At 41.4% G+C, this 15172-nt stretch overlaps 1 protein-coding gene across 1 annotated transcript in view; it reads right to left on the bottom strand.

The window, feature by feature from the left end:
- LOC112120571 (zinc finger protein GLIS1) overlaps window positions 1–15172 on the bottom strand; it is a 274792-nt gene that overhangs the window by 45036 nt on the left and 214584 nt on the right. Inside the window, 2 exon segments of the mRNA XM_029911585.1 lie at window positions 2301–2411; window positions 7148–7309. Of these exon segments, the coding sequence (XP_029767445.1) occupies window positions 2301–2411; window positions 7148–7309 (273 nt within the window).

Raw genomic sequence — 15172 nt, 5'->3', positions numbered from 1 at the left:
CATTTTAAATCTGCTGCTATCTTTAGAAGTCTTTTTAATAAAAATTCGGAATGGCTCCAAGATCTGTATAAACATAGATCACAATCCTATAAACACCCACGTATATACTTGGAGTCAAAGGGACTGCGCCCATGCCTAGAGTTAAGGATGTACACAAGTGTTTGCAGGGTGGGGCCTTATGGCCCAATCACAAAGTTCTGACTACTAGGAAATCACATCCTTCGTGGGGAAAATCCAAAGAGGAGATTGGAAACTCCTGGGCTCTTAAACCTTTTCATACTTCAAGTTTGGAGATAAGTCCCATGTGATCTGGCTGCCAGGGTAAATCAGCAGAAATAACTGCATCTCTCTGTAGGGTCCTCACATTGGCGTGAGTCAGTAGAAGAGCTCTGTATCTCTATTCAGGATCCTAGAACTTGATACGCTGTTACAGGCCACTATAAAAAATGGTGCGCATAAAGCACTCCAAAGTAGCTAGAGGCAAAACCACAGAATTCCAGGAGAAGAGGAAAGACTACACGAGAGTCATTCCACTAGCACACAATCTGTGATGACAACCCCTCCAGCAGTCAGCTTCAGCTACTCCCACGGGAGAGACGGGTATGGAGTAAGAGGGTGTTTCCACATAATAAAGTGCTGACAGGGCTATTTTGCACTGCAAATACCCAAGAGGGTCATGCGGGATGATGCCACAGAAAGCCATCTTCCTCCTGGCTCCACTGCCTTCCTTCTCCGTCACCTCTTACACCAGAACCTTTGGAACTGTAGATCTGAAACCCCATGTAGGGAGCTATTGGTGGTATCATGGGCTGCTGCTGTTACTTCATCTCCTGTCCCTGCTGCCTTTACTTCTTGTTGTTATTGGTCTGTTCCCAGCCTCTCTACAAGAAGAGGGAGACCAGAGTATTTGGGTATCACTTGTCAGGCAAAACCCACGCTGAATTCAGAACTTCACTGGGAGTTCTACCAGATAAGGACACCCTATCACTGTGGCCCATAACCCTGACTCTGGCCTCTCCTAGACATGTACACCTAGGCCATTTCCAAAGCTTTTGCCTCTTCCTCCTCCATGCCATGACCAATTCTGTCCCTTTCTCTGTCCAAACCATGAACATTTATCTAGGCACTTATCATCTCCTATCCAGACTACTGCAATCGCTTTCTCTCTGGCCTTCTTGACACCCATCTTGCTCCTCCATGGTCCCTTCAAAATTCTACTGCTAAAATAACCTCCATTGTGATATTGTCGCCTCTCTCTTTGAGTCCTTCCACTGGCTCCTGCACTCCGCTCCATTAAGTACAAGCTTCTGGTCCTTACCTTTGAGGCTCTTCACCACTAGCTGCTCCCTACGTGTATCCACTCTTGTGTCCTGTTGTATTGTCACCTCCCATCCGCTCCATCATCCTTAAACCTCACCTTGCTGTGATGCCTACAAAATTCTGAACAATGACTAGGCAGCTGGTGTGGTGTGACTGCTGCTTATTATGCTAATCACAATTGCCTCATTGTTATCTTATAATCCCCCACATCCCCATGTCTATTGTATCCACATGCTATCTCCTCTCATATACTTAAACTGTAAGCTCTTTGGGGGCAGCCACCATCCTTTCATTAACTATAGAACAATGCCTTACTATAACAGGGCCCTGATCTTTGCCTGGAACCTTCAGGTCCTATTCCAATAACAACAAAAATAACAACGAATTCAGGATTGAACCCATAGAAACCCATGGGTTTTTTTCATATAATATTTGGCTGGATGGAATACTAGTAAATACATAATGAGCAATGTGGGTTTGAAATGATCTATAAATGTGTTTAAAACACAGGCCCAATGGTCTATAGAGGGTGTTTTTTCTAACCTACTAAAATATCACATTTTTCCTGGCATTTATAAATTATTCAGGTGTGGGATTCACCCATATTTTAAATGAGCTGCTAAACTAAGCGACCCATTTGATTTGGGTGTGAATGAGAGCCGAATTTGGAGTCATATGTCAGAAGGATGAACAGGAGGGAATTTGAAAGAAGGGCCTGGTTTAATAGTGCAGAGCAAACCGCTCTGCAAGGGGGGGAAAAATAGCACTGATAATCACTGCAACAAGAAAATGGAAGTCTGACTGGCAACAGTGAAAAACCATCAGGAAACTGAACTGAAGTTCAATTTTCACCTAGCAACAGCACAGTGAAATCCTGATTTGAAAAAACATAAATCACAGACCAATTAAAACCAAACATATTGATGAAATTTCAGTGAGTGTTCATTTGAGCATGCCACAGTTTTGATCGATGGCCTTACCTTCTTACGCACCTGTTGTTCTTTGGCAGAATGAGCTTTCACATGTTTGCGCAGGGAACTTGGATCCGTGTAGCGTTTGGAGCACCCGGGAATTTGACAGGCATATGGTTTCTGTAAATGCATGGAAAAGAAAAAGAAAGGGAAGGATTTCAGCTTTTATAGGCACCTACCTTTATAATATGAAGCCTGAGTTCAACAATTAGAATACAAAATAGCTGGAGACTATAATTTATGTGAAAACATATTGTAAAACCCCAAGCTGTTTGCTCAGCTTGCAACCTCTAGTTTTGCAAATACTTCTGTGTATAACAAGTCTGGCTGTGGGCCAGCTGTGGCGCACACAGAACAGCAATGACAGCTCATATTCTGAAGTCAGTCCAAATCCTGAGAGCACTTAACACATCTGTACTCTTACACTTTTGGGGATTGATTACTGGACTGAATTAAATCATAATGAGAAATAAATAGTTGGGTTTTGAGAACATTATAGTATTTCCACCTTTTGCAAGTACAAAAATAGTACCTTTTTGCCTCTTTGGAGAGGTATTTACTTTGTATACAATCCACTCAGTATGTGACACAGTATTGCAAAGATCTTTAAGTATCATTACAAAAAAAAAGAAGAAAAAAAGTGGTTCCTGATTCTGACTTCCTACTGGTTTTACACAGACAGTGTCACATATGTTGCAAAGCAAAAACTAAGGGCATTAACACTGGAGTGCTTTCACACATTCTTCCTGTTCCTGTTTTAAATAACACAAATGCTTTATTTACACAATTTATACTCATACAAATAACACTAAACACAAACATTACAACAAATCAACAAATACAGAAAAACTCAGCATTGTTGACCTTGCCAGGGAAAGCCCTTTCCAACTGTGAATAGTATCTGCCAGAGGTTACCTCTCCGCGATGGCACAACATGAAGATCTTCAAGTGGCAAGAACAGCCTAGTTTAGCTGAGCAGTTCCAATGGATTCCTTTCACGTGGTAGAAAGATACTTCTCCTACCTGTAGGAAGAACACTCCTCTCTATCTGGAGGGTATCAAAGCTCCTTCCTATTACAACAGAACAGCTGCAGGGCCCTCATGGTAAGCCCCAGCTAATGCAAGCCTGACCAAATGCCTAATTCGGCTGTGGCACCACCTCTGGGCCCTGACAACAAAAGGCAACCTTTAAACTGTTGGGGAAATCCTAAATGAATGTGTTATTCCCAAGGTACTTGGTCACACTCAGGTGGTAACAAATGATCGCTTCATGCCAAGCCTCACAAAGCCTCTAACCAGAGCCTAATTTTGCTGTTTTTTTCCTGTGGCTTTTTGGAGCTTGCTTGCCTGCCCACCCATCATGCCAATGTACTATGCCAGAGGGGCCTCAGTACATGAGCCAGTAAGTTCTTTTAGTGCCCTCCCAGGAGGTTTGGTTTGGCCTCTCACCTTTGTGCTTTGATCACCTTCAAGGGCTGACATCAGAGTCACACATTTGAACCTCTTCTCTTTTCATAGAAAGCATTCTGACATGGTCACTTTCACCTGCAGTGCAAAGTGCACACAAGTCCAATTGCACCATTAAAGCCTTATGTAAAGGCAGCAAGGGAGGAGTGGGATTGGGGCTCCCAGCAGAATGGAAATATAGGGGTGCCATTTGCCCCCTTGGTTTGCACAGAAGGGGTCACGTGCGGAGAAAAGTGATGGAGTTGTGATTCTGTAGTCAGGAGCTGCATTCCCATGCTGTGGTTCTGCTTTATCATTTGGATAAAGCCCAGTAGCTCTGGCTTGGTACAGATAAAATGAATTTCAGCAGCACTGGAAGAGTGATGACACCCCTTCCTAATTGCAGCACAGATAACTTCCCTAATTCTGCTTTCACCGTGGGAAATATGACCTAGTAATTTCAGTTATTTAATCAAACCAACCTAATCTAACAGGTCACTGTAATTATTTACATATTCTCCTTTCTGAGAAGATAAACGATGGATTGACCTACATGCGGAGTTTTAAATCAATACCAAATGCGCTCCATACGAAATAAGCATCCATGTAAATCCTTTTTTCTTTCTAGGTACCTCCAGAGGATAAATAACCCTGTTCCTTATATCAAGAGGAAATTTCCAAAGGAATAATAGGATCATTCACCAACTCAAAGCCTTAAAGGCTATCACAATACCTACTCAGAAACTTACATAGGAAAGTAGATTTATTGAGAGTCTTTAGAATACACAGAGAACAGACATGTGAGGAAGGACTATGGAAACCTTTAACAAATTCCTTAATAGAAGAACCAGCAGAATATTTTTCTAGCCATGGTATCGCTATTAGTGATGGGGAAACTAGATCAGAAAAATGCCCATCTTTAATAGCCTAAATCTTTTTGCTTAGACATTCACACAGTCCTTTGATATGTACTCAGTTTTTAAAGGGGTCTCTGGGTCCTGTGGGCTAATATTACATCCAGTCTTTACAGTAAAACCATACATGCATCATTAATTGTTTACACTGACATTCTAAAACAGGCAACACACTAAATAAAAACCACAGGTCTTAAATGAAGCAGGCAAATGATTGTTAGTTTCGGCAGAATATGAATATAGTGAGAATTTCAAAGAACCTGTAGCAGGGAAGTGTGAATAACAGTTCCAGACACTTTGGAAAGTTAGTCAAAAATTATTACTGTACCTTTGTGCTGCTGTACGAGCATTTCAGAGGTTAAAGAAACAGAGAGACAAGGAGAAGAAAAGAGAGCTAAGTTTAGAGATTTTTTTGCAATATCACATAGATCAACAGACACAAGAACTCTGGGTTATTTTGTTCAGTGTACTATACAATTGTACAAAAGCTCTACTAAATGATATTCCATTTGCGAGTCAAGCTTATATATATGTTTTTATATTAACTTCAAGCAGTTAAACTTCAAAAATGTGTATCCCGTACAGTATATTCAGTTTCAAAAGAGACACATTTTAGAACTAATTACAAATTCAAATATTTCAGGTTGACTTTCAAATAAATAAAACATTGTTATTGTAAGTGTGCTTGGGTTTGGAAAATGTGACTGACTCGCTTCTCTTACTTGTTTGTTTTTGCAAGGCATAATGTACATTACGCATTCCTTAATGCTGCACTGTCTGAAATGTGTAGCTGCTTAAAAAGTAAATATCAATTAAACTCAAAAGTTCTGCCCCATAAACACTCGGCCAAATGTTAAACTATATATTCACCTCTTTGAAAAAGACAAAGGAATGACTCTTGCTGTTATTCTTCACAAGCTCTAGGCTGGGGACTTAATTGGCCTATGATGTCTGTTTGCTTCCTTTGCCTTAAAATTGGCGAAATAATCGTATCAGGGTTTAGGGCAGCTTCAGCCCAAATTAAAATTTTTAGAATGGCTACTTAAAAAAAACCCCTGATGAATGGGTAATACATCAGAAACCCAGGGCTGGCTCCAGGTTTTCTGCTGCCCCAAGTGGCGGAGGAAAAAAAAAGAAAAAAAAAGGCCAATCCACGGCACTTCGGCGGCAGCTCAATCGCGCCACTCCATTCTTCGGCGGCGGTTTGGCGGTGGGTCCTTCACTCCCACTCTTCCTCTTCGGCGGCACTTTGGGGGCAGCTCAAAGAGGAAGAGAGGGACTGAGGGACCCGCTGCCGAATTCCCGCTGAAGACCCGGACGAGCCGCCCCACTAGCGGACGGAGTGCCGCCCCTTTGTATTGGCTGCCCAAAGCACCTGCTTCCTTAGCTGGTGCCTGGAGCCAGCCCTGCAGAAACCCCAAACATCCTTGACAGAGGCCAGCTAACATGGCCTTTTTATTATGTATCAAGGAGAAAGGCACATAGAATCATAGAATATCAGGGTTGGAAGGGACCTCAGGAGGTCATCTAGTCCAACCCCCTGCTCAAAGCAGGACCAATCCCCAGACAGATTTTTTTTTACCCCAGTTCCCTAAGTGGCCCCCTCAAGGATTGAACTCACAACCCTGGGTATAGCAGGCCAATGCTCAAACCACTGAGCTATCCCTCCCCATCATGTGTCTTCTTCCACAGGTTCACCCACTGCAGATACACTTTGGTAAAACTCCACTTCTGAGAATCACACTGCAGATATTCTGCTCTCCTGGCATATTCTCCAAGGGCCTGATCCAAAGCCTATCACGGAAGTCAATGGAAAGACTCCTACTAACATCAGTAGGGTATGGAGCAGGCCCCATGTGCTGTGCATGCATTAAGAGCAGAACATTAGAGACGAGGTCTACCATGTCTATGTGCGAGAAGAACTTGGTACTTATAATTCATTTTCAATGCAGTTAATCATTAGCACTATTAACACATCACGCATGGTTGATGTATTCTTGCCTTTTGGGAGGGTGGGGTTTACAAAATTGTGTCCATTAATTTATTTTCTCTTAAGGTGTTTGCCATGGTCCTGTGGTCACTTAGATCAGACTTTGTCAAAATAAGAAAGAAAACTATTGAATTTCTTACAGCAACAATTTTTCAAGCCTTGATTCTGCCCCGTTTATTCACACAGAGGAGTATCTTATTATACATGCTGTTCCTCAAGGTGAGCAACACCTTACTCCAGGAGTATTCCGAGGAATACCAAAGTATGGTATTCCTCGGTTTGAGTAAGGGTAATAGAATTTGGCCCTCAGTGGTTAAATGAGCAAATCCTCCATTATTTAAATCAATACATGCAGCTAAAAATCAAAGCAACTCTTCCTTCACCTCTTATTATTCAGACATTTTCATGAAATGGAAGCTGCCATATGCCAGTTTCAATGCAGATCCTGTACAAAGCCTGTTTAAACTCTCTGTGCAAGCCATAATATGAAATAAGGTAATGCTTACAGTATCCAGGTGTGTGCGCTGGTGCTTTGCCCGATCACTGGAGTTACTGAAAGCTTTCTGGCAGCCAGGGTGCTGACATAGGTAAGGTTTCTCTCCAGTATGACTCCTCAGGTGAATCTTAAGGTTTTCAAGCCTAGAGAATGCCTTGTTGCACCCTTCAAACTGCAATAAAGCCATAAAACATCTCTGTAAAGCATTATTAAATAAACCATGGGCAGCCACAATGAGTACAGTTAAAACCCAAGCTAGACATGTAATAAATCAACCAAAACTCAAACATCTGCTGAAATTTATGGGTGAAACACATCATTTTGTGCTATTAATTTCATCTATCATGAAAGGCACGGTGTGCGGATAGATAATACTATATTATTATAAATATCTCACACATGCAGTGTGCAGTGCTGAACCTTAACATTGTATGGTTCAGATATGGTTTTAGTAAGGAAGTTTAAAGAAAGAACAAGCATTCAGCTTCTGAAGTGTTCACTTAAACAGTGTTTTCAACATTACTCTGGTGGGGATTCTGCGCCACTGCGCAATGCAGAATTTTGTAGACATTAACATTGTGTATGCAGAATTTCCTTTTCTCCACAGAAATGGGCTGCAGTGCTGCTGGCCACCACTAGAGGCCACTGGACTTGGCAGAGCCCAGCTTGCACATAGACACCGCTGGGGGGCGGGAGAGGCAGCTAGAGGGTTCCTGGCAGCTGCAGTTTCCAGCATGCCCTGAGGGAAGGAGAGGGCGGTGCTAGGGTGACCAGATGTCCCAATTTTATAGGAATAGTCCCAATTTTTGGGTCTTTTTCTTATATAGGCTCCTATTACCCCCCACCCTCTTTCCCCGATTTTTCACACGTGCTGTCTGGTCGCCCTAGCCGGTGCATAGGAAACTCCATGCAAGCCTGGGACACAGCATCAGGCTATGTCTCCCTCTGGATCCCTGGGCTCTGGGGAGGGGTGGGTGTCTGGTCTGGGGCCATGTGGCTGGGCTCTGGGAGGGAGGGGGTGTGGGTATCTGGGCTGGGGGGACACTGCGGCTGCACTCTGAGGGGGAGGGGATGCGGTGTATTGGCTGAGTGGGCCCCGAAGGTGGGCTCTCAGGGGGGAGGGGTTCTGGGTGTCTGTCTCCCCCCCACCCCCCCGCTAGGCTCTAGGTGGATAGGGGGTAGAGAAACAGGAACTGAGTTGTCATAGGGGTTTCTTTAACTCTCTACTCCTGGGGGAATTTTTGTGTGCGTCTTGTATTGTTACAGACATACTTGCTGACAGGTATTTTGAAATAAATTACCAAAATAATTGAAAGTGGCATGATTGTGTAGTATTATTTTGACAAATAAAATTTGCAGAATTTTAAAATATTGTGTGTATAATTTTTAATTTTTTGGCACAGAATTTTTAATTTTTTGGCACGGAATGTCCCCAGGAGTCTAACATGAATTGGCATAAGAAACTTTATGGGGTATAACAATTCCCCATATCTATATAGCCGGTTATCTGAGCAATACTGGCTTTTACTGTTCTGGTTTCATTAAGAAAGCTTAAAGTGGTAGTTTATAGTGCTGTGTAGCATCTATTACAAATCCTATAGGTCAAGAGCCAATACTGATGTGGACAAACATTATTAAGAGCTATAGCTAGCAATTGCAGATGTAAAAGTACTACTGTTCATAAGGATATGTCAGTCTTCCAAAATTATCATAAAAACTCACCAGGTGAGTAGAATTTTGCAAGTGTGTGTGTGAATTAGTATCTGCGTATATACAGATAAACAGATACTGATCCAGATTCTATAGACACATGCATAATAAGAATTATCATTATTACAGTCAGAGTTCTACTAGTTTAAAAATGTAAGATCCAAAAGAGAAAAAGAATGTGATTGTACAAATAATATGGGAGAGTTTAACTGATTTTACACACTACCGAGTGTTTTTTAGTAGTTGCTGGGTGCCTTCAACTCCCATGGACAAAGTTGAGGGTATTTAAGGCCTGATCCAAAGCCGACAGAAGTAAATTGAAAGGGTTGTTAGATCCTTGCAGGAACATACCACCTAACTGCAAGTGACATTACCAAAATATGAGACCTTTTCCTATTTAGCTTTGTTTCTATTATACTACAGGATTCCAAGGTCCATTTCTAAAATTTATGTTATTAACATGAAGTGGTATATTTGTGATCCTACATATAATTTCTTTTCCCTTGCAATATCAACCCCTCTCTGGGACTGAAATACAGATGGTTTGGTGTGAAAGAAATATGGAGTCTAGTTAAGGATTAAACATAAGCATCATAGCCTCTGTTCTGGTACGGTTCCGCTGCACTACAAAACAAAGTGGTTAGAATGGTTTCTTTTATCAGTTTCTAATATGGATGCTAATCTGTAGTTTGAGGTATGCAATGATAGAATTTGTTGGTATCTGATACATATCAGGAAGGGCTGAATTAACCCGGTGGTCTTATCGAATTTCCTAACTGGTCATCAGCTTGTTTCTTGCAACAACAACAAAAAAGGATTATTGAATAAAATGTGTTGAATCCAATATGCATCTTTTTGTCACAATGCAAAAAATTACAGTCAGACTCAGATGGCCCTCCCAACACATGTGGTTAGAATTAACCAAATGTACCCCGGTAACTTGTATTTTTTGCAGCATTACCCATTGCTCTCTTAGAAGTATATAATCACACTTTTGAAATACGTTTCTCTGTTTCGCTTTGCTTCAAGACAAGACTGCAGCTGTTTTTTAAAAGCCTGTTACATTTCATATTTCCAGATGTTTTGCCTGGTCCCTATTTTACACAACAAAAAACAGAAGGGAACTCCCCTCTTTGTAGTAAATAAAACTGGATGCCAAATATCTGATTTGGCATGGCAAATTCTATGGGCCAGAATCTCAGCTGGTGTAAAGTGGTATAAACTCCATAAACTTCAAAAGAGCCATACAGATTTACTCCAGCTGAGGATCTGGTTCATGTTCCTGTATTGTAAGTGATATTTCCAAGAAGTAAAATGAGACTGCCAAGGATACATTAGACCTGCTTGTTGCATTTTGCAAAAATTTAAGCTCATCCAAGATTGTATTAACTGGAGCTGTACATTCTCCTCAAATACTGCATATCGTACATTTATTGTATGCCTTTCCATCTAGTAACTACTGTAACTCTAGTAGGATCTTGCTCTTGTGAAGTGCTAATGGAAGTTAAAGATACTTACACCTCACAGGATCAGGCCTTACAAATACATCCTCGCATGTAATTTCAGATGATCACATGTGCTAATAAGATCAAATTGTCAGAACTTTAAAATCCTGACATAAATAAAGAATTATGCACTGCTCTTCTGTTTACCAGAGCTGGCTGAAAATTGTCTCTCGAATTTTTTTTTTCAAAGAAAATTGAGTTTTCAACAAAAGGCAATTTTTTGCAAAGAGCATCTGCTTTCTGTGGAAAATTTTGACTTTTCAGTTTGAAAAATTGAACACCCCAAAACTGAAAACGTTTGTCCAAAAAATGAAAATGTTGCTGCAGTGCCTCATGGGAGCTGTGGTTCAGGTGCCCCATTCCTCTATTCTCTTCTATGAGCCAGGTTTTTACATCAGACCTCTCCCATGATGCACTGCAGATAGGGAATTCCATGTTACACTGCAGTGGCTCAGCAAGAGGAGTGTCTGTGGTGCCTCATGGGAAATATAGTCTGGAAGCCTGACCCGCAAAGGAGAATGAGTGCATGAGGCACCAGAATTAACATTCCTAAGAAGCACCACGGCAGTAGTTCTGAATGGAAATGTTTACAGACCAAATTTTTCAGCCGACATTTTTCAGTTCTTGGCTGAAATTTTTCAATTTTTGATTCTTTTGCCAAAAAGTTATAATTTGCTGTGGGGACATTTTTTTTCAACCATCTCTACTGTTTTCCTAGGGATAGGGGTTGTGTATTGCACTCTGGTGAGTTCCACTCCCTGCCCAGCTTACTCTCCATTGCAGTTCTACTGCAATGCACATTTTCCATCATCCCTGCATACAGGGCCAGTTCCACGGGGCAAGTGAGCCAGCTTCCAAAGAGCAGCATACTGCTGTGCCATTCTCCCCCCCACCCCCCATTCCCCCGCCTTGCTCTGACTGGGAGGCTGGGAGGTTTGGGGTTTTTTTTTTTTTGACTCGGCTGCAGGAGTGTGGGGGGGGGGGTGGAACACATTTTCCATCTAGCTAGGGCTGCTCCTGCCTGCACTGATAGGAAGTTGCCCCCTCAACCATTTGGGATCTCAAACAGTTTATTTGAGAAACAAAGTCCGTTAGCCTTGAAATCAGCTCCATGGAGGAGTTTTTAAAAGTGAGGTATATTTTAAAATGATCATTTACTGAAACTACATTTCTGGTGTGATGCTAGTTTACTAGAGACTTGCATGAAAGACATCAAAGACAGGAGAGAGGGTAAAATCCTCACTCAACTGAAGTCTATGGAAGGGTTGTCATTAACTTCAGGTGGATCAGGATTTCACCTAGAGAGTTTACATTAGTTATCCAAGTGCAACCGACTAAACTCCAGCACATTCTTTGTTTCTCTCACACATACACATGGATTGTGTGGCAGGCTTCCAATGAGTGACTAACTAACAGAAAGGCAAGGCCTGACTCTAATTAAAGTCAATAGCAAAGCTCCCACTGATTTCAGTGGAAGCAGGGATGGGCCGATAATCACTGCTGCTAGGGTGTGAAATAAATCCCAGATTTCCCTTATTCATTGTCAGAATGGGTCTGAAAGTGATTCCCAACTACAAAATGATCACAATTCGTACTAGAAACTATCCAGATATGCAGATGTTCCAGCACCTGCTTGGCTGGGTAATTTAAATACTACTGTGTCACATATGAAATGATGACATAAAATATTGCTTTGAACTGCTGACCCAGCAGCTGCTTTCAGCATCCCCGGGGAGCTGGATCACTTGTGTTCTAGAAAGTACTGTAAATTGGAGGCACAAAAGAAAGAAAACAGTGGCCCAAGCTCAGGGAATTGACTGGCTGAGGGGACTGGTAATGGGATATGGGGCTTTTCACCTCTAGGTCATCCCCTGGAGTCCAGCTCAATGTAGCTGAGATCAGCAGTGACCTGAAGTCATTACAATCTGATGGTGGTCTCAGTCTAGTGCCTAGGAACAAAATTCTACATGAGTGGGCACCGCTCAGGGGATCAGTATGAGTTGGTACAGCTGGTGAAAGGATTGGTCTAGCTTCATTCTGCTGGCATATTAATTGGAGTACGTGACAGGGAAGACACCCTTTTTTCTATTACTGTTGGAACTTGGTAAAGCACATTCTTCATTTGTGATGTTTGATTCCACAGTTCTGTACAATAAAGGAAAACACTGGATTTCAGGATCAATGAATGAACTGGACAGGAGGAGCAGACTAACTCTAGAGCAGAGAGAAAGCTTCTATTTACACACAAATCTCTTGGTAATCAGCAATGACAGGAAAGCAAATAGAGAAAAAAAGTGCATGACAGTTTAATGAAGCCTGGGTAAAATATTAGGGGGAAAATTCAGGGCTGGCAGAAACCAGTGACTCTATTGAAGCCAAATGGATCTGTGCCTACTGATGCCAGCTCTGAATCTAGCCCTACATTTTTTTCAAAATCGGCCAAGGGTAATAGTGGCCTCCCAGTTCCTTAAAATGACAGCTCTGGCTACTGACAGAGAAAAGGTCATGCCATCGGACACAGACTGATGACGGCTGATCCTTTAAATACGGTGGACAAAGTGATCTGAATTCCTAGAATGGCTTTTTATTTTGTGGACCATATTTTGTGCTTGGATGCACAGGCAGCTCTTCTTATGACAAATTAACACAAACACACACACACACACACACACACACACAAGCCCAGAGCCAGCTGCAAGGGTTTTTCTGTTCTAGGCAAACTGCAAAGTTTCTGCCTTTCCCAGTCACTCATACATTAAATGGTCTCTTAAGCTTTTGCAACCCTTAATACTGTGCTGCCCTAGGCAGTTGCTTATTGTGTCTATATGGCAGACCTGGCCCTACACACACTCACAGACTTAGATCAGAAGATATATATCAACATTGCCAACTTTCTCCCCACCAGCAATCATGAACACTCCTCAAAACCAGCTGGAAACAAGTGACCTATGACTTCAGAAATTCTATTTGGTCAGGGATCCTCTTGGAACATTTGATGTCGTTTGGAGAGGTGGGAGGAGCCTTGGCAGATTCCATTCAGCCATGGCAAAATAAATAAATAAAAGGAAAAAACGCTACAAATACTGCAAAACTTGAGAAAACAACTTTAGAAATAAGCAACCTGAGACTTGCAAATTTTTCGAAGTTACAAGTCAACAAATATGCTGAAATTCATAGAAAAATAAAGCAATCGTGGCAAATCTGGCATTCCCAAAACACTGTCCTTAAAGGCAACATTTTGAAAATGCAGCTCATGTCTACAAACCCTGCACTGCAGTCCCCAGGACTGTACAACTCCATTCTCCCCTCAGGCCAGGAGGAAAGTTAAGGCAAATCAACTACAGGTATGTAGTCAAAGCACATAAATTAAAGCATGTTAAGCCCCCGTATGTATGTTACAGTGAACTAAAGCCACTTTATTCTTGAATGAGATAGAGAGCATCAATCAGTGTAGGATCTTGACCTACAATGTAATTTCTAGGGCATTGTTAGTTAGCTCCAATATCTATGGCCAAATGCAAAGTACAAAATATTCTGAATAATGCAAACTAGTTAAGGGTCCCGTTCTGCATGTACTGATGGTGGTGGCAAAACTTCCACTGGCCAATGTCCCAGTCCAGCAAAACCCTTAAGCACCTGCATAACTTGAAACATATGAGAAGTCCCATTGACTTCAGTGGGACTATCCACATACTTGTAGTTACATAGAAACATACTTTGATGAATCCAGGCCCTAGGAGGAGCAGGAGCACACCCTACTCTCAGTGGTCAAAGCTACTGTAGCAGCACAAACACCCAAACAAATATGGATTAATTTCTCTCTTAGTTTGACCAAAAACCTCTATTTTTGGTTCCCACTGACACAAACTGATAAGAAACAGTATCATCAGCAGCGAGGCTTCCATTTCACTGCCCCTATCTGTGTCCCATCAGTTTTATCTACCAATACTGCACTTACATTTAGCAAGAATATTTATTTACTTGTACCTTTCCTGCCACCAGGCAACACCTTAGCCCCAATCCCCTGACCATACAGTGTACCCTCTACTGGAGAATACTGGGCACCCTTGCCTCACTCCACATATCTGCCACTCAGAGCAATCAGTCATGCTTGATAGATTCTAAGATCCAACTACAAGGAATTAATGTATAGTTCCCAAAGAACACTGGGATCATATGAACTACTTGATCAACTGAGCAGGCTGCTTATTGTATCTCCCAGACATCTGGTATCAATCTGTCAGTACTTAATCCTACTACTTTATACTTTTTTTTTAATTGAGATCTGATGCCGGGGATAATTGTAACAAATGCTCCATAATCCTTTGTTTCGGTAAAAGCCACCTAAGCCTTTAAACAGGTTTATAAATAAAAATAATAATTATACTTTTGGAACCTACTTTTGGTTTAGATCATTAATGCGTGCTTTAGAAACCAGCATCCTACATAAATACAAACATGAATAGAAAATGATGCCATTGAGGTACAAGGAATAAAATGGTGCAATTAATTGGTTTTTAATGCTATACATGAGTGTGAAGCTTTCCCCAGAAGCAAATAAATTGTACTATTTTTAGGTCATCAGATTTGTTCATCAACTGTCATTTTCCCCTACATAAATATTAAATAGTCTATTTAATGCTACAACTCACACAACGGTGCAATTGCTGGAATGTAATCAATTTAAAATGCGTATTTATGAAAATACCAAATTATGTCATAGTGCCCTAAGCATATCACAATTTTCCTTACAAAAACAATTTAATATAATAACAGTAATTGATTAAAATGTTTTTCTTTGCTTCCATATTACATCTTAA

Source organism: Terrapene carolina, unplaced genomic scaffold, assembly GCF_002925995.2.
Source record: "Terrapene carolina triunguis isolate 2854851 unplaced genomic scaffold, T_m_triunguis-2.0 Scaffold102, whole genome shotgun sequence".
Classification (NCBI taxonomy): Eukaryota; Metazoa; Chordata; order Testudines; family Emydidae; genus Terrapene; species Terrapene triunguis.
The sequence above is the reverse complement of the archived record's forward strand: the minus strand, read 5'-3'. Positions and strand labels throughout refer to the sequence as shown.